The sequence below is a fragment of the Trachypithecus francoisi genome, unplaced genomic scaffold (genome assembly GCF_009764315.1).
Source record: "Trachypithecus francoisi isolate TF-2019V2 unplaced genomic scaffold, Tfra_2.0 Lachesis_group15, whole genome shotgun sequence".
Lineage (NCBI taxonomy): Eukaryota > Metazoa > Chordata > Mammalia > Primates > Cercopithecidae > Trachypithecus > Trachypithecus francoisi.
In genome coordinates this window covers 78,285,475-78,306,241 of record NW_022681460.1, presented here as the reverse complement: position 1 = coordinate 78,306,241, position 20,767 = coordinate 78,285,475, and the positions used below count along the sequence as shown (strand labels likewise).

Genomic DNA, 20,767 nt, shown 5'->3' with positions numbered 1-20,767 from the left:
AACTGTGCATGTGAGGGGTCTAGGCTGTGCCCACCTTATGAGAATCCAACTAATGTCTGATGATCCGAGGTGGAACAGTATCATCCCAAAACTGTCCCACCCACCTGTCTGGGCCATGAAAAAATTGTCTTCCATGAAACTGGACCCTGGTGACAAAGAATCTGGGGGTCACTGGGTTATCCTATCTAGCCTAGGTGTGTAGAAGGCTGTACCATCTAGGTTTGGGTAAGTGCACCCTGTGATATTTGCACAATGACCAATCACCTAACAATGCATTTTTCAGCATGTATCCCTGTCATTACACAATGCATGACTGTATTTGCTCTTAGTGCCTCCCCATGAAATCAAAGCTCCATCAAGGACAGAGATTTCTTGCATTTGGTTTACTGTTACACATCCAACACCTAAAATAGTCTCTGGCACATAGAAGGTGATCAATAAGTCCTTATTTTACAAAGGAATTATAATTCTGTGCTTGAAGGAGCTCTTTCTCAGAACACATTACGGAGATATGAGGAGTGTTTCTGGGTCCTAAATGACCACCACTGCTGGCTGTACAGCTTGGATGCATCCGTGCATCACAGTGACCTAGTGAATGGCAGCCAGGGCCATGAAGATTAATAAAGATCTGGCCGGGCGCGGTGGCTCAAGCCTGTAATCCCAGCACTTTGGGAGGCCGAGACGGGCGGATCACGAGGTCAGGAGATCGAGACCATCCTGGCTAACACAGTGAAACCCCGTCTCTACTAAAAATACAAAAACTAGCCGGGCGAGGTGGCGGGCGCCTGTAGTCCCAGCTACTCGGGAGGCTGAGGCAGGAGAATGGCGTAAACCTGAGAGACGGAGCTTGCAGTGAGCTGAGATCCGGCCACTGCACTCCAGTCCGGGCGACAGAGCGAGATTCCGCCTCAAAAAAAAAAAAAAAAAAAAAAAGATTTGGACTCAGAGCAAATATTTACTTAGTAGAAATAACTCAAGGAATTACTGTTGAATGAATAAGCCAACTAAGCAGCCAATCACGTACTATGTGGATGCACACAAACGAAACCCTCACTTCAACCTGGAGACATTCGCACATGAGTTATGGAGAGGGACCTATAGGAAGTGGTAGAGAAAACATAAGGCTTATGTGTTTAATTTCCATACCAATTTCAGGATCTTTGTCACTGACAGCAGCACTAAGACTTGTTAACTTTATATAGTTAAGAAGAACAAGGCTGAGCGTGATGACTCACGCCTGTAAGCCTAGAACTTTGGGAGGCCAAAGCAGGCAGATTGCTTGAGCCCAGGAGTTCTAGACCAGCCTGGGCAACATGGTAAAATCCCATCTCTCCAAAAAAAAAACAAGAATTAGCTGGGTGTGGTGATGTGCACCTGGAGTCTCAACTACTCAGGAGGCTGAGGCAGGAGGATCACTTGAACCCGGGAGGTTGAGGCTACAGTGAACTGTGACTGTGCCATTGCACTCCAGCCTGGGCAACAGACTCAACAGAGTGAGACCGTGTCTCAAAAACAAAACAAAACAAAACAAAACAACAACAAAAACACAAAAAACAGAGTGCTGCAATTAATCCAACCATGATGAATAAGCAAAAGGATGGGAAATGTGCTCCAAGATCGTGGAATTGGCTATATGTTATAGTCGGGTGGCAAGTGGTTTTTTTGATGCTGCACAGAATCAAGAAATGGTGAAGTTAATACAAAACTCAGTGAGGTCACTCCAAGAGAAGAATGTAAGAAGGCAGTTGGGGAGGCAGGAAGGGGAAGCAGGCAGTTAGCTATTACGATAGTATAATTTGTTAGCTGATATTTAATTAGTATATAATAATGTCTAATATATATTTGATAAAAATAATTTGATATTTATTTTATTCCGAAACCAATTTCTTACAGAGATTGTCTTGAGATGACATTCAGATCTAATGACTGAATATTTTTCTAATATACTTCAACTTGGTTCTACATATTTAAGAAAAGGAAAAATACAAGTTCCCCATAAATATCTCTAATGATATATTCCAAGGATTTCAAAATACTTTTACCCAAGAACAAGTATTAACCTGATTTTTTTTTTTTTTTTGAGACAGGGTCTCACTCAGTTGCCCAGGCTGGAGTGCAGTGGTGCAAACATGTCTCACGGTAGCCTTGACTTCCTGGGCTTAAGCAATTCTCCCACCTTAGCCTCCCGAGTAGCTAGCACTACAGGTGTGCTACCACACCCAGCTAGTTTTTGTTCTATTTTTTGTAGAGACAAGGTCTTGCTACATTCAAGACCAGGCTGGTCTTGAATTCCTGAGCTCAGGCTATCTGGTCACCTTGGCCTCCTACAGTGCTAGGATTACAGGTGTGAGCCAACCCACCCAACCAAACCTGGATTTTTAAAAATCACAAAAGTAACAAAAATTTATAGCAGCAAAGAAAGCTAAGATTTGAAAGTGGCTGTGTGCTTTTGTAAGAGACCAAATATAGGAAAGCCATGAAGGCAGACACTGTAACTTGGAGAGGGTTGGGAGGGACCCCAGAAAATAGCTCTCCTCCCACACATACCAGGCAGGTCCTCCCACTGCCTACCTCCTCCCTTTCACAAAAAGAAGGACACTGTGGGTCCCAAGGAGACCTGTCAAGGGTCCTACCGTCAACTTCTCGTTCCTGGTCTAGTGATGCCAATGCCAGCAAATCACACTAAGGTAATTATTATGGAAACATTTGTGTTTACTGGGATGTCATGTCATATCACATCATATAAAGGATGACTTTTACATATATTTCCTTATATATGACCATTTTCTTTGCACTCATTTTCAGCAGGATAGGAGCCTGTTTTCTCGGGGGTGATTTGTCCACACTCTCACACACATTTGGGAGAGGGCTGCTTGGCTGTCAGGGTCTGTGGCAATGGTACAGAGGAGTAGAAACTAGTGCAGAGCCTAACTTCCGTCAGAGTTGAGTGTCACGGTAAGCAAAGAGCTGTGTGAGAATTAGAAATGATTTTTCCATTCTCCAGAAAAATCTTAGGATGCTGTCAAGACAATGCCAATTTGCTAGTGGACTCTATACACCCAGAAACCATCTGTCTCACTGGGCCCCATTATAAACTTTTCTTCTTCTCTGAGCATCAGTATAAGGCTAATGTATATCTGGATAAACAAAAGTCTCACTCTGTAATTCACTTTCTGGTTTTCATTTTCCCCTCATGCCAACAAGAAAAAAATGAAAAATTTCAAAATTAGAGTTCAGATTAATTTTGAAATGAATGCTTTACTCATTATAGTAAGATACTGTCTTTGTATATTTTAAAGGCTCAAAGGAGTAATCCAATATGTGAAAATACCTTTCAAGAAATAGGAAAAACATTCTGTGATAAAAATCTAGGTGGAAAGGGAAGGAATAGGAAGTTGTTGATCAAAGGGGACAACATTTCAGACAGGTGGAATAAGTTTTTATATCTATTGCACAGTAGGAATGACTACAATCTCTAATAATAAATTGTATATTTCAAAATAACAAAGAGCGCAAATTTCACGTCTTGCCATAAAAAATAATAGGTAAGCACAGTGACAGATAAACGCTAGTCTGATTTAATCATTCCATGTTGTGTATCTATATCAAATCATCACATTGTGCTCCATAAATGCATGTAATTATGATTTGTCAATTTAAAACATTAATTTAAAAATGTAGACCAGGCGCAGTGACTCATGCCTGTAATCCCAGCACTTTGGGAGGCTGAGGTGGGCAGATCACTTAAAGTCAGGAATTCAAGACCAGCCTGGCCAATATGGTGAAATCCTGTATCTACTGAAAATACAAAAATCTGCCAAGCGTGATGGCGTGTGCCTGTAATTCCATCTACTTGCAGGCTGAGGCACGAGAATTGCTTGAACCTGGGAGGTGGAGGTTGCAGTGAGCCAAGACTGCATCACTGCACTCCAGCCTGGGTGACAGAGCAAGCAAGACTGTCTCATCAAAAAAAAAAAAAAAAAAAAAAAAAGTGAATCTAAAAAAAAAAATCTGGGTTAAGATCATTTGAAGATCAAAAGTTTAAGGTAGTAATTTCCCTTTTGCTTTCTGAGGCAGGGTCTTGTTTTGCTGCCCAGGTTGGAGTACAATGGAGTGACCACAACTCAAATTCCTGGGCTCAAGGGATCCTCCTGTCTCATCCTTCCAAGTAGTTGATATAACAGATGCATGCCACACTGCCTGGCTTAATTTCCCATGTTTTGATCAATTCTTATCTTATTTTATTCTCTGAAGTTACCTATTTGAGGAAAAGGACAATAAATTTTGAATAATGTTCTTCAATCAATAAGGCATTTATAAATTGGCCTAATCCACTGAAAGTTTTTAATTAATTAAAATGGTTGTGAAACAAAACACTATTCATCAAATCTTATTTTAAGTAATAATTCCAGTGTCAATTCATATTACTTAATAAATGAAAATAAAATTACATAAATCAAAATCTTCATACATTTTTATTCTTTCATATATATTTAGTATTAAGAAAATTACTTATCTTAAGTGGTTTGTGCATATCACCAGAGATGGCAGAGGAAAAGGAACCCAAATGTAAAATAGCATCACTAAATGAATTGGCTAGTGCAATAATATTAAGTAAATGCACTGCCTCTATTCTATCTCTATCAATAACACTGACCACTGTAAAGCAGTGGGTTCTACTATTATGAGCAGAGTTCTTTGTCATATAACTGAGTTCTTGGTCATACGAAAAATCAAACAAGAGAAAAAAGCCCTTTATTTTTCTAACCAAAAAAGAATATTTTGGATGCATAAATACACTGATTTTATGTCTCCTTTATGAATTCTTTAGATTCTAATCTTACCTTTTTAAAAATCAGGATAGTTTTATATTTTCTGAAAAGCTGCAAAGAGTATTGAGAGTTTACCCAGTTTCCATTTATGTTATTCTCTTACATAATTATGGCACATTTGTCAAAACCAAGACATTCACTTGAGACAATACTATTGATTAAAATACAGGCTTGATTTTGATATTACCAGTTTGTCTACATATATCCTTTCTGTGTTCTGGAATCCAACCCAGGACCCCGTGTTGAACTTTGAAGCTTACCTTTTGATCTGCTTCTTCATCTTCGTCTTGGTAATCATCACAGAGTGGGCTGGCGTTGGCCGCAAAGGTGGGTCCCTGAGAGTAATACTGAGAACTGCGGTAGCCATCGTGCCGCAACTTATCACATTCTGCAGAGGGGCACGCAGGGAGGGGAAGAAGGTCATTAAAAAGCTGTATTCCTCTTTGCTTACTTTACGTTTACTCTTCTTTTTTACTTTTCAAAGTTATATTTTTCTAGGCATTAACAGGATTTTGAAATAATGGTAAAAACAGTTAAGAATTATTAAAGTACCTAGTACATACTACATACCATATTTCAATTAATATTAATATTAAATTAATACTTGATGAGATTGCATTCAGAGCTCACAACTACCCTGTGAAGTAGACACCATCATTAATTCTACTTTAATTCACAGGACACTGACGTTTAGGATAATTATGTTATTTGCTCTATAATATTATGCAAGTGAGCAGTGGACTCGGAATCTTAACCCATGGCCTTAGTTACTAGATGATGTGAAAGTATTCCACATAGAAAAAAAAAAGCGAGCTCATGCTATGCTTGTTTCCTAGACTCATTTTAGCTAGAAGGGACACACGAGATCATGGATTACAATGTTCTCATTTTATATTAATTTTCTCAATTTAATTTTGATGTCAAACAGCCTGTAAATATTGTGTGGAATTTAATAGGAAGGCGGGTGCCAGCCTGAGACATCTGCCAGTCCACAGAGGAATGTCTGGCGCCACTATGGTACCTTGGACTTCAGGGATACTGGGGCCACTGGCTGTGTGGAAAGGAGGATCCTCTTTGAGGGGAAAGCACTGCACTGGCAGCTCTCATGGGTTGGGGGGGCAGGTGCTGTCAGAAAATTTCCAATGGCTCTTTAAAGCACCAAGATGCACAAAGGAGCATTTGCCTCAAAAAAGGATTTGCCACAGGGTTCCTTTAAATATCGGGCTTTTTAAAGGGGCACAAAACGTGTGTGGTTTTGGAAAAGTTTTCTCTTTGCACAGCTTTATAAAAACCATGCATCTACAGGCACAGAACTAAACTAGGGCATCTTCAGAGTTCCTTTCTGACATCAGGATCCATGATTCTTCCTCAAAGAGGAGACGGCAGTCACTTCAGTGGAGGGCTAAAAATATTAGACCAATTTTAAATAAGCCAGAGGATTTAAAAAAAAGTCCTCATTCTCCTTTGCTACCTCACAGTGGGAGTGGAAGGACAACGTTTACAATTCGGAACTGCAAATCAGACAAAAGTGAGGACATGTTAGAATGGCAAGCTAATGAAAACATGCATATGTAATCATAAAATAGCTAACTAATACTACTTCAGTTACTTGTAGGTCAAAAATTTTGTGGTGGCAACTACTTGTAATACTGATTAAAAGTGATATAAGAAAATTTCTGAAAATTCCAGAACACAACATATTTTTAATGAGAATTTACTCATATTAATCTAACCCTTTATAAGAAATATTTTCACATTTTCTCCATTTGGCAATTTTCCTGAAATAAAGAGTATGATTAGAAACTACATTCTCAGGCTGGGCGTGGTGGCTCACGCCTGTAATCCCAGTACTTTGGGAGACCGAGGCAGGAGGATCATCTGAGGTCGAGAGTTTGAGACCAGCCTGACCAACATGGAGAAATCCTGTCTCTTCTAAAAATACAAAATTAGCTGAGTGTGGTGGTGCATGCCTGCAATCTCAGCTACTCAGGAAGGCTGAGGCAGGAGAATCGCTTGAACCCAGGAAGCACAAGTTGCAGTGAGCCAAGATCGTGCCACTGTACTCCAGCCTGGGCAACAAGAGCGAAAATCAGTCTCCAAAAAAAAAAAAAAAGGAATCTATATTCTCACTCTACAGAGATAATGTTATATGTTATATAAAGCATGATTAGTACTTTTGTTCTTCTTTTTTTGTTTTTTTGTTTTGTTGTTTTGTTTTGTTTTGTTTTTTGAGACCGGGTCTTACTCTATCATGCAGGCTGGAGTGCAGTAGCATGATGATCACGGGTCACTTCAGCCTCAACCTCCTGGGCTCAAGTGATCCTCCCACCTCAGCTTTCTGAGTAGCTGAACTATACAGGCACATGCCATCAAGCCTGGCATTATTATTATTATTATTTTTAATGTTTTAGATATGGGGACTCACTACGTTGCCTAGGCTGCTCTTGAACTCCTGGACTCCAGCAATCCTTCCACCTTGGCCTCCCAAAGTACTGGGATTACAGACATAAGCCACTGAACCCAGCCTGATTAGTAGTTTTCAAATGGTATTTTCTGCAGAGTTCTGGCATTCTGTAAATATTGGATTAGATTTTCTTTAAATAGCTACCTTAAAGCTAAGATTAAAAAGTAACACTCAAGAATAGCTATAATTAAAAAGCAAGGCCGGGCATGGTGGCTTACACCTGTAATCCCAGCACTTTGGGAGGTTGAGGCAGGTGGATCACTTGGGGCTAGGAGTTGGAGACCAGCCTGGGCAACACGGCAAAACCCCACCTCTATTAAAAATCCAAAAAAATAAAAGAGCCAGGCATGGTGTCATACGTCGTAATCCCAGCTACTCCAGAGGCTGAGGCAGGAGAATTGCTTCAACCCGGGAGGCAGAGGTTGCAGTGAGCTGAGATTACACCACTGCACTCCAGCCTGGGCAACAGAGTGAGGCTCAGTCTCAAAAAACAAAACAAAACAAAAGTCGTAAGCAACAGATGTTGGCATGGATGTAGACAAAAGGAAACATTTACACACCATTGGTGGGAATGTATATTAGTACAACTTCTATGGAAAACAGTATGACGATTTCGTGAAGAACTAAAAATAGAATGACCATTCGACCCAGCAATCCCACTACTGAGCATCTACCCAAAGGAAAAGAAATCATTACAGAAAAAAGATACCTGCACCCATATGTTTATCATAGCACTATTCACAATGGCAGAGTCATGGAATCAACCTAAGTATCCAACAATAGTTGACCGGATAAAGAAAATGTAGTAGATACACATCATGGAATACTATCCAGCCATAAAAAAAGAATTAAATCATATCATTTGCAGCAACTTGGACAGAGTTGGAGGCCATTATCCTAAGTGAAATAACTCAGAAACAGAAAATCAAATAGTGCATGTTCTCACCTTATTAGTGGGAGTCAAACAATTGGTACACATGGACACACAGATGGAAATAAATAGACACTGGGGACTCCAAAAGGAGGGAGGGTGGAAGGGGGGTGAGGGTTAAAAAATACCTATTGGGGGGCTGTGCCAGTAGCTCATGCCTGTAATCCAAGCACTATTGGAGGCCGAGGCAGGCAGATCACCTGGGGTCAGGAGTTAGAGACCAGCCTGGCCAACAAAGAAAAATCCCGTCTCTACTAAAAACACAAAAATCAGCCGGGTATGGTTGTGGGTACCTGCAATCCCAGCTACTTGGGAGGCTGAGGCAAGAGAACTGCTTGAACTCGGGAGGCACAGATTGCAGTCAGCCCAAGATCATGCTATCATACTCCAGCCTGGGTGACAAGAGTGAAACTCCATCTCAGAAAAAAAAAAAAAAAAATTATCGATTGGGTACAATGTTCACTGTTTAGGTGACGGGTACACTACAAGTCCAAAGCTCACCATTACACAATATACCCATGTAACAAACCTGCACATATACTCCCTGAATCTAAAAAAAAAAAAAAATGACTAAGTAAGACTCAAGTTCAATAGTTTTACATACCACATTTTAAGACAATGAGGGAATTAATTTATTAACTTATGCTGCTAAGTTAACTTTCCGGTGGTCCTAGAAATAAAGCTATTCCTGCTATCTCTGTAAAACTAAAGTCTAAAGATCTATTTATTGTTGTAAAATAAATCAGTAATTTGTAGCTATTTATCTATGTAATTAAGGGTTTTCAAATACTTTACAAATATAAAGAGAAGTCCAAAGCCCTTTTAAACTAAATTAATTTGTTGTTCAAAATTCTCTTCTTTGCTTCATTAATGAACCCTATAAGAAGTTTAAATTATAGGGCTGGGCACAGTGGGTCACACCTGTAGTTCCAGTGCTTTGGGAGGCCAAGGTGGGAGGGCTGCTTGAGGCCAGGAGTTCAAGACCAGCCTGAACAACACAGTGAGACCCCATTTCTAGAAAAAAATTCTTTTTAATTAGCCATGCATGGTGGCATGTGCCTGTAGTCCTAGCTACTCAGGAGGCTGAGGCAGGGGCATTGTTTGAGCCCAGGAGTTCAAAGCTGTTGTGAGCTATGATCAGGCTACTGCACTCCAGTCTGGGAGACAGAGCAAGACCATGCTTCTAAAATGTATAATAATAGTAATATGAATAATAATAAATAACTATGTTTTAAAAGTATAAATTATAAAACTTAACACTACTCAAACATTACTTTTACAAATCTATGTAATGTATTGGATACCATGTAAGACTGTTTCAAGAGGACGTTTCCCTGGGAAATAGGAAGAGACTGCTGGGCAAGATCATTTCTAAGGGTGATTATTAGTTTGATATTCTTGGCAATAATATTGAAAACAGCCAAAATGACTTGACACGCGTTAGATTTTTAAAGACCAAATATTGCAAAATCATAATCCATAAGTTAAAAGTATGAAAGACCGGCAACTATTAGTATGTTCAGTGTGTGTCACTTTTTTGAGCCCAGTCTAAAAGACAATGCATCCTTTTTCTACCATGAAATCTATGTCACAATTTTTTTTTTTTTTGAGACGGAGTTTTGCTCTTGTTGCTCAGGCTGTAGTGGAGTGCAATGGCGCAATCTCGGCTCATCGCAACCTCTGCCTCCTTGGTTCAAGCGATTCTCCTGCCTCAGCCTCCCGAGTAGCTGGGATTACAGGCATGTACCACCATGCCCGGCTAATTTTTGTATTTTCAGTAGAGACTGGGATTCTCTATGTTGGTCAGGCTGGTCTCGAACTCCTGACCTCAGGTGATCTGCCCACCTCGGCCTCCCAAAGTGCTGGGATTACAAGCGTGAACCACTGCACCTGGTCAAAAAAAATGTTTTAAAGGTAGTATAATAAATGGTAGTAAAACAAATGAAATATGATGCTGGATCTAAGAGAAGACTAGACAATATAAATTCATGACAGCTGACCAATTTTTTTTTGCTCTTATCAAATTTCTGAAATTTAGTAAACTCATCAAATTCCACTGTCATTTATTCCAACTCTAGGAGAAATTCAGAAAATTTTCCTCTTGTCAAGTTGCAACAGATCTCAGGTTCTAAAACCATGGTTTTGTTCATTAGAAATGGAGTTTATTGTCTGTGGAGTGAAACAAAAGTGAGAGCAAGCCATCATGAATAAGCAAAGACTTTTTAGACACTGAACTGAGAGAGTAACTGCAAAGCAGAGCATAATTTAAAGCCAGGTTATGCCTGCAACCACAGGCTAGAAACAAGATCCTAAATGTAAACTTATAAACTGTTCATTTCTGGAATTTTCCATTTAAAATTTTCAGACCATGGTTGACTGCAGGTAGTTGAAACTATAGAAAGTGAAACCACAAATAAGAGAGGAGTACTTTAAACATGCTATTATCTACCTGAGGAAAATGCAAGGTGCTTAGTGATGCTAATAAAAGTACATGGACATTTTTACCACTGACTTCTGTAATTTGTCACGATCGATTTCTTCATATGTGTAATTTCATAAGAGAAAGCATACAATGCAGTGAAAATTTTCCTGAATTTATTATAAAGATTCTGAAATATAATCTGAGGGGGCAAAGTTCTTAAACAGATGGTTACTAAGTATGACCTGCTTAAATGAGAGGGAGATGGAGAAATAGAAGAAAGAGAAATTGAATGCAAAGTGGACTAAGATGGGATTGTTTTTCTATTTCCCAAGGAAATGATGTGGGATGATGAGTGGATGCTAAAAGAAAAAAAGTAAGAAGTTTGCTGACTTCTTAGATTGTGTGAGAAAGGGAAAGGACTGATGGAAGAAACAGTCATTCCTCTGTATCGGAAGGGGATTGGTTCCAGGACCCCAGAATACCAAAAAATCCATGCATACTAAAGTCCTGCAAATCACAGACCCAGAAAGTCGGTTTTCTGTATAATGCAGGTTTCACACAATGTGAATACTGTATTTTCCATTCGCATTTGGTTTCAGATGCAGAAAATACCTGAGTATTGTATTTTCCATTCACATTTGGTTTCGGATGCCGGACCCAGAATGTATGGAGGGCTGACTGTATTGAAAAAAATCCATATAAGTGGGTCCTCCAAGTTCAAATGTGTTATATTCAAGGGTCAACTGTATTTAAAACAAGCACTGCAGTGTGCAAAGCCAGAAGGACCAGTTCGGTAGGCCAGTTGTCATTTTTCAGGTCATGGGTAGTGTTGACGTGTATGACTATGAGTTGCTAGGAAAGTTTTGAAACATTCAGGTTAAAGCATAATTTGGTATTTCTAGCATGGTATTCTACATATACCATATTTTAAAATCTGAATGTGGTTTATTTTTAACAGTATTAAATCTTTTGCAACCTTCCTACTGTAATTCAAGGTCATTAAACGTTGGGAGGACTCCAGTACCAAAGTTAATTATAAAAACAGCAGTCATGAGAAAGTCCTATGATGATCTAGAGATCTAGAGTCTAAAAAATTTTTTTTCAGATCACTGATTTTTAAAGCCAATACTACTGACACTTTTCTAAACTGAAAGCCTCTTGCTATCATTATCTGATTTGTGTTCACAATAATTCTCTGAGAATTGAAGGAAAACAGTTGTTGTATCAGTCTTACAGATTCTGAAGCCCAGGTATAAAGTTTCTGGTAGTTTGATGTTTTTAAAGTTCTATCCTAGTTAATAATCTACCAGATTATTAATAACAGGGCAAAAGGACAGTTCTATCACAAAACTTCATCTTAGTCCAGAAGGACTGAGAATACATAAGACTATAAACATTCATGTTTAGAAGAAAATAAATTCCAGCCCAATAGCTGAAGTATTGTATAGCTAAATAACCTAGTTTGAGCTTGCGAGTAAATACACAGGAAAAACTGACTGTACCTAAATATCATGTATTGTGAATATTAGAGAACTTATTTTCTTAAGGAAAAATCAAACCAAAGTGCATTTAAAATAGAAGGGATTTATTTACCTACCCCTTCATTAATTTGTTGGGCTTGGCAATATTGGAAAAGAGAAAGAAATCATACTGATGTTGTAGTTAGGATTCTCCCTTGTCCCTCATGCATGATGAATTTTCCAAAAGTATATTTAGATTTTCCATAAATTCTTCAAAGCAGTTGAACTTCAATTTATTTAAATTGTCTTCAACAATAAACAAACTAGAACATAATTAAAAGACAATAGATGTTCAAACATTTAAGTTATTCAGTTGTGTGTAGCGTATCAAAGAGGTGAAAAGCTGTTTTAAATCTTAAAGACACTGTGTATTTAATACAGATCTTTTCAATGAATATTTTTCTTTATAATTTATACTAGTTTTAAATAATAAGTTTCAAATAAATAGGCCCTATTGGTTTATTATTAGACTAATGATTTATTCTTTTCTCCCTTCCTCTCTTTTTAGAGCAAGAGTTGTTATGTAGCTATACAAGAATATGTGTAACAGCATAAAAGTGTGCTTTTATATTTCAAGTATTAAACGCAAATTTACCTCCTAATAAATGCAAATTTGAGCCCATAAGACCACTTCTTCACCAATTATCACTTCAGTGACACTTAGCATTCAAAGCAACATAAAACATAAAAAAGAGAAAATATGTGTCTTTAATGATTAAGCCCAAGATTTTCTAAAAGTTCTAAAAGTAAATATTTTATCTCTTAATGGAACCTATAAAGACAAAACATTCTAGATAACGGAGTACAATATGCTTAGCTGCAGGTGAAGCACGAAAGAGAGGGTCAATATGAAAATACGCCAACTATCACCCTGGTGCCAAGAAAAAGGGAAATTTCCTGAAGGGAATAAGTCTTACTTTGCCTCAAAAAAGGAAGACGAGGCCAGGCGTGGTGGCTCACGCCTGTAATCCCAACATTTGGGAGGCCGAGGTGGGCGGATCACAAGGTCAGGAGTTCAAGACCAGCCTGGCCAATATGGTGAAACTCCATCTCTATTAAAAATACAAAAATTAGCTGGGCGTCGTGGTGGGTGCCTGTAGTCCCAGCTACTCAGGAGGCTGAGGCAGGAGAATTACCTGAACCCAGGAGGTAGAGGCTGCAGTGAGCTGAGATGGCACCACTGCACTCCAGCCTGGGCAACAGAGTGGGACTCCGTCTCAAAAAAAAAAAAAAAAAAAAAAAAAGGAGGATGAAAGTTATCTAGACTTATACTACCAGAAAGATGGAAAAGGGAAAGTCAAGCTGGCAACAACTATGTTTTCTTTCCAACCTCCAGATTCAGTGATTTTCCTGACCTGTGCTTTGGCCAGCCATTTCTTTCTAAGCCTCTGAACACTCCTCTTTCAGACTGTCAAGGCAGAGCTAACTTGGAGAAAACACAGAGTGAATACACAGAGGCATCAACACCAGTTTCTTAAGTCACCTTTGCCACCAACGAGAGAGAAGAGCAGCAGCAGTCAAGAGCTCCAAATCTAAAACTTGGGAGCTGTGCCTTGGAATCCTAACTTGTAGCTTGTATCGGGTAGTGGGACTAAAGGGTTACATTCCAGCCTTCAAGGTGCTTACAGTTTAGCTGCCTGATTAGACAAATTCACAGGCCAACGTACAGAGCAGTGGCGTCCCAAAGTAAGGTGCATCAGAATCCCCGGGAGGGCTTGTTATAAAATCACTGCTGAGTCCACTCCCATATCTGATTCAGTAGGTCTGGGGTGGAGCCTGAGAACTTGGATTCCTAGCAAGTTCTCAATCAATGCTGATGCAGCGTCCTGTGAGCCACACCGTGAGAAAACTGTCTCAGAGTAAGGCAAATACCTAAAGAGAAGTAGAAATAAAATTAAAGGGATCAATATGATATCCATTTAGGGTGGAGGTGAAAGTGAAAGAGAAGTCTTCTCCACTTAGAGGAGGTGTTAGGTGGGGCTCCCAAAGAGGGCAATAGAATTTTGCTTCCTATATACTCCACGTTGGAAATGATAAAAGGCCCAAAGGAAAAGAGGGTTGGTCTGTTCTTTTTATTATGTCACAAATGATCCACACTCACCAAGTGAATAACTTAAAAGGGAACATAAGATAAAGAATTTAGCTGGTACGGTACAGATCAATGGTGGGGGAATGCTATATCTGGTATCTACCTTTAGTCCCTAAAGAATGCCGTTTTGTTCCACGAAAAGCTTTAGTTTTGCTACTGTAGAAATGTGTCTTACATGTCAAGATTCCCTTAAAATGCTTGGAGGGTTCTTACATTTATTTTAACATTCCACTCCAGCTGCAACTGCAGGGAAAGCTTCCTGATCAGGCCACCACCATCTCTCGCCTGATGGTGACCTCCACCTGGTCTCCTACTTTGACTCCCTTGTCTCCTTTACTGTGAACTTTCAACGCACAATCAGATTGATCCATTTCAAAATAATGAGTCAGATTATGTCACTTCTGAGTTCAAATCTCTCCACATCCTGAATGTAAAAGCCAAAGTCCTCCTAATGGTTTCTAAGCCCTGCATGATCTGGCTCAATGTGGGTGGCTGGCTGGTGCTCAGTGAGTTCCTTAAATGAATGAATGATCTGTATTTATTCAGCAGCATGCCTGAAAGGGTATTTTAACTATATGACAAAGGTGATGGCCCCATTGCTCACCCAGGTAGATTTTATCCTCGGCCACATTTTCCGCCTTCATCAACCCAAGGCATATGACCTGACCTCCCATTAAATGGGCCTCTTCTCCCATCCACAACTCACATATTTGAGTAATAGGTGGATGAGAGGAGAGTAGGTGGAACAGAATGAATAAGGAAGATGATGTCTGGTGCACCATCGTGGTTATCTATCCAAGGAAATTTTGTCTCAGTAGAATTTCAGGGAAACTGACCAATCTAGGATTAAAAAGTTAACTGCATCATGGGTAACTCCCCAAAGCTTTCTAGTCAGACAGAACAGATGCCACAGGAAAGCTGCAGTTTCAGAAAAAGCTTGTAGGCAAGTTTAGGCAGGGAGTAAGATGGAAGAGAGGAGGTGGTGACAAAATGCCACCTTTGAAATGGACGGTTTCTTTGCCAGGGGAGGAGGAAAAAAAAGGAATGATGAGCAGACTGCCTAAAAATTATTTTATAATAGCACAATTCCAAATTACTTCTCATTTCAATTTACACTGTATATTTAGCAAAATAAAATGAGCCGGTTGGGAAGAACCACAGAGGGAAAATACACTATTAATTGTGGTCATTGGCTCAACAGTCTAACTGGAAATGAATTTGTTAACAATGCATTAACACACTTTAGAAAGACTGGTTTTCCCCCATGTCTTGGGATCAATATCTCTGTCACTGACATTAAACACCATAGACAATCTCATTTTATGTAGAAGGGTTAAAAATAAAAGGCCATTTTGATTAATATTCTCGCTCTGTGATTAATTCCTATTAGAGTGAAATTAAAACCTCCAAAAACAAAACAAAACAAAACAAAACAAACAACAACAACAACAAAAAACCCTTAGGAGTTAAACATTAAAACTTGAGCCACTGGATAAACTGTTTGTTAGCTTTGTTTTTCATTGCACGCCATGGCAAGAATTACTATTAAAATGTCATTTGCCATTGCAGAAAACTAGCTTTTAACATTTCTTCTTGTCACGTGCCCAAATTAATTTAGGAAGGCTTGAAGAACTAAATCTGATTTAAATTAAGGTGAAAGCTTTCTGATGCCATGATTAATGCGAGTGTGCTGAGAATATGCAAGTCCTAGTTGAGCACCACCAGAGAGAGCCGCCAAATTGGAGGCGATCTCATTTCACTTTAGAATTATAAAGCCATATCATTGGCAGCAGAGGAGCATCACCAAGGTTACCCAAGATCAAATAGCCTGCAAAGATTCTAAGCCAACACCAGAGACTTCGGTTGTACCGTGAATAACAAACCTTATCCACAGTACCTTCAATGTAGCATTTTTATGCTGCCCTGAGTGAAATATAGAGACCACTCAAGTTACTTACTTTATCGGGAGTTAAAATAGAATTGCTGAAACAGCAGACTGGCTGCAGACACAAAAACAAAACAAAAAGCCTTTGTTTAAACAATCCGTAGTGCTTTGTTAAGACCTGGATCATTTAAATGACTGTCTTTGCCATTCTATCTTTTCTGTGTTGCTTACCGTTTAAAAAAAAAAAAAAAAAAAAAAAGGTGTGGGGGTGGGGGGCAACACATCTCTTTAACTATCTGAAAAAGCAATGACTGTTCATTTTTCCTTTGCTCTTGTATCCGACTTCCCTCTCCCGAGTTAAGGACACCAAGGAAAGCACTTCTTTCGGGGTTACTGTACCCAGAGTAGTACTTAGTGTTATAGACAATTCCATGCCATCAAATCCAAGAGAAGTTAAATAGCCCCTTTTTGTATATAAATCCTGTTCTGCTAATCCCATATTTTTGTCTGCTCTTTTCTTTTTTCTCAATAGGGCATTTAATCCATGGTTTCATCCAGCTGGGCAACTTTCCCTCAGGACAAAAATTCCAATAAAGCCTAATGAAATACCACACATTTTTTTTAAGCCTTTAATAACATCATTTGTCTTTGAAAAGTCAACCTAATTAAATTCACAAGACTTGAGCGAGAGAGCACCAAATAAAGTCATCCTTTTCACCAAAGAACTAAAAATATGGTGGGGGGCCATATTGTAAGCAAGGCTGCCACACCATGTAATGAGCAGCCTCCATCTCTGGCTCCATCTCATAACATACTTCCCCAATTCCCTCTAGGAGACAGAGGCTGCAACCTCCACCCCTCCACTTTGCCCTGAGTTGACTGCCTCCTCCCTGCCTCTTCAGGGAACATCCTCCCATTCTCTTTCCATATCTGCAATCCTTTCCCCTCCTGTTGACTCCTTTTGTCTACAGCCCTGTTTGCATAAGCTCTAGTTTTTAAAACATGTTGTAATATCAGCTGTACCCTGCCATCACCTCAAAATACTATCCCTTCCCTCTCTGCTCTGCTGGTATCATTCACTCACCTTCATTTCTTTAAAAAAAATTACTTTTACTGTTTTTCTGCTTATAAAAATCATTCTCATCTCAGGAAACTTGGCTTCTTAATCTAAAGACTTCCTTGAAACTGCCCTTTCAGAGGTCACCAATCGCCACCTAACTACCAATTCAACATCCTCTTCTTACAATGCCTCTCTCCCCACCTGTGAGCACCACGATGACTGCCTCATCCTGGCTGACTTTCTTCTTCCCCGCTTGTACTCTTTTGCAGACTTCTCCCGCCTAGTGCCCTAAAGGAAAGCTTCCAAGCCTCAACCCTCCCTCCTCCTCACCACTGGCCCTCACCATCCCCAATCTCATCATTCCACATTCTCACCACTTGTTCCCCGGCTTTGACTCTGATCCCTCTCCTGAGTTTTAGATGACTTTTCCAAACATTTTCAGGCCCTCTACAAACACAACAGTATTTGCAGTCCCAGTCACTGCACTGTGCACTAGAGACACATGAGTGAAAAGACAAAGTCCTGTTCCCACAGATGTTACTGTCAAGTGGGGAGATAAACGTGCAAACACAATTACATAGTGTATCATAAGCAGTGGAATGGTGGAGTGTAAGCTTCCATGACAAGGTAGAAAAAGGCTTCCTGGGGCTGCCCAGGGGAATCCAGGAGAGGTTGTGGGGGACTCTAGCACCCAAGGATGACTCTCAAAGGGGAAACAGGAGTTGGCCAGGTGTGAGAGGCTGTGGTTCAGAAGGGAAAAGGTATGGCTTGGGACATGCAGTGGGTAGAAAGAAGAACAAGGCAAGCTAGCATTCCAATTGAAGGACTTTATCATTACACATGAAGGCACAAAGTAAAAAACCTGGATGGGGGAGTAGAGATGTCCAGGGGGCAAAGCTGATTCCGCAGATGAGATGAGACAAACAGGCTTGAGTTCAGGAAGGTTTCCAGATGCTACGAGCTTAGGTTATATTCTGTTAATAATGGGGAGCTGGTGAAGAATTTTTAACTAGGACAGGCTGACCAAATTTGTTTTAAAGATAACACCCAGGGGTGAGGCTTAATAATACCACCGCTCTGAACCTTGTACACAAGCTAGTCATACATACATCTTATCTCTGGCTAGCTTTCAGCCTCTGGAGGAAAGCACTAATGTCATTCATCTTTGATTGCACTATAACATCCAGCCCAGTGCCTCACTTGTAGTATGCACTTAGACAATTTTTCTGTCCACACAGACTTAAGATGACACATTCCAGTTTGTCAGGACTTAGGCTCAGCCGTCAGTAATATCTTTGTGTCAGTTAACTTCACACATATTACCCTCAAACAGTTAAGTACTGAGAAGCCAATCAGAATTTTAGAGCTTAACTGGGAACATAGAGATCATAAATTGTTTTTCAGAGGAGGAAGCCAAGTACAAAGATGGGATACGACTCCCAACATCCTGCAGCTTGCCGCTGACAACACTGCAACCAGAATTCTGGTCTCCCACCTCATCTTCTGGAATCGTTAATGACAAGATGTCAGTGATACTGCGGTTTTGCGAAGTAAGAGACAATTATACTTCCTTCCCCTGTTCAGTGGCTTTTTCAGAATAATATAGCACTCCTCCTGCCCCCCAATTCTATACCAATATTTGTTTCAACTAGAAAATGATTTAAAACTGTATAAATGAATGTAAGTAATGAAAAATTTCTTGTTTGAATCTTATGTGGCTGGGCGTGGTGGCTCACTTCTGTAATCCCAGCACTTTGGGAGGCTGAGGCAGGCAGATCACCTGAGGTCTAGCTTTTTTTTTTTTTTTTTTTTAAACAGAGTCTTACTCTGTCGCCTAGGCTGCAACGGCACAATCTCGGCTCACTGCAACCTCCGCCTCCCAGGTTCAAGCGATTCTCCCACTTTAGCCTCCCGAGTAGCTGGGATTACAGGCACCTGTCATCATACCAGTTAGTGACCAGCCTAGCCAACGTGGCAAAATCCCGTCTCTACTAAAAATACAAAAATTAGCCGGGCACGGTGGTGCACACCTGTAATCCCAGCTACTTGGAAGGCTGAGGCACAAGAATCACTTGAACCCAGGAGGTGGAGGTTGCAGTGAGCCAAGATCACACCACACCACTGCACTCCAGCCTGGGCAACAGAGCAAGACTCTGTCTAAAAAAAAAAAATTAAAATACCTTAGCCAGAGACATCTGACCTTCCCCTTTTGCACATCAGTTTTACTAAAGTATTCTTTGGGAAGTAGCAAACTAGGCAAATTGTAAACTCAGCTGCAAGTGCTAAACCATTAGTGTATTTATTAATTTCAAATGTTTATCTTTCCTTCCCTTGTAACCTGTGCCTATTTTTTTAAGTCTATTGAGTTACTAACGACCAATTATAACCCTTAAAATAAGCAGCCAATGCCATGAAGATGAAAGCATGGTCACAGATATTAATCAAACGTGTCATGTGATGCTTCCTTTATTTCTCGCAGACTTATTTGAATTTTAATGAGATCGGGGGTGAGTGAGGAGACTTCAGGATCAACCACGAAGTCACCACGTTAGGCAACAATGAGCCAATTAACTGGCTAAAGAAACCAAATCCATGAGATTCCCAGGGTGAGCTTTGTCCCTGTGAACTTCCATAAACTGGAGGGCAGCTGAAAGGGCATCAAAGGGACAGGTCTCTTCAGTGCTCTTGAGGTCTGAGATCAGAATAGGCCAGCGTGTGTGAGTACCAGGAACCCTTAACTTCTCTGGGTCTTGCTTTGCTTATCTACAAAATGGAAAGGGGGACTGACCAGAGGACTGGGAGGCTCCTTCCAGCTCCAGCATTCTAGGGGTCTTTCAGAGGTTGATGGTGAGGGGGCAAAGGCATCTTGCTCATGTGGATGAAATGAACCTGAGTATGAAGCGTCTGTCACTGTCATCAGAAGTGTTCCTTGTTCTGTTCCTTTATCCCTCCTCCCCACAGTATATTCTCTGGAGTACAGCAGGTAGGAGAGAAAGCCCCAACTAAATCATAAGGCCATTTGAGATTTATAAAATTGTATCTGTGTTCCATTCCACTTCAATTAAAATGTACCCCTCCCTCCACAAACACTTGTAACTTCCACATTGAGGGGCAGGTACATTGAGATATGAATACTTTACATGAATATGTTCATTTCATTCCCATGTAAACAGATATTATGGTCTTTATAGATGAGAAAACAAGATCAAAATGTTGAAGAAACAAACAAAATTAAACTCAAATAACCTATGCCTAGTATGTAACAGAGTCAGGACTGGAATTTAGATGTGACTCAAGTACTTCACATGACACCTGGACTTCTCCTGTTAGAAAGCAGGAACATGGCTGGGTGTGGAGGCTCACGCCTGTAATGCCAGCACTTTGGGAGGCTGAGGCAGGAGGACGGCTTGAGCCCAGGAGTGTAAAACCAGACTAGGCAACATGGCAAAACCCCATCTCTACAAAAAATATAAAAACTAGCTGGGCACGGTGGTGTATGTCTGTAGTCCCAGCTACTCAGGGGGCTGAAGCAGGAGGATGGATTGGGTCCAGGAAGTCAAGGCT

The 20,767-nt window shown here is 40.2% G+C and overlaps 1 protein-coding gene across 4 annotated transcripts in view; it reads right to left on the bottom strand.

Annotated features, from left to right (window-relative positions):
• Positions 1–20,767, bottom strand: part of NHSL1 (NHS like 1) — a 153,089-nt gene that overhangs the window by 47,026 nt on the left and 85,296 nt on the right. For all 4 annotated transcript variants that reach the window (XM_033235315.1, XM_033235316.1, XM_033235318.1 and 1 more), the window contains exon 3: positions 5,093–5,220. In XM_033235315.1, the coding sequence (XP_033091206.1) occupies positions 5,093–5,220 (128 nt within the window). The remainder of the gene's footprint in view (positions 1–5,092; positions 5,221–20,767) is intronic.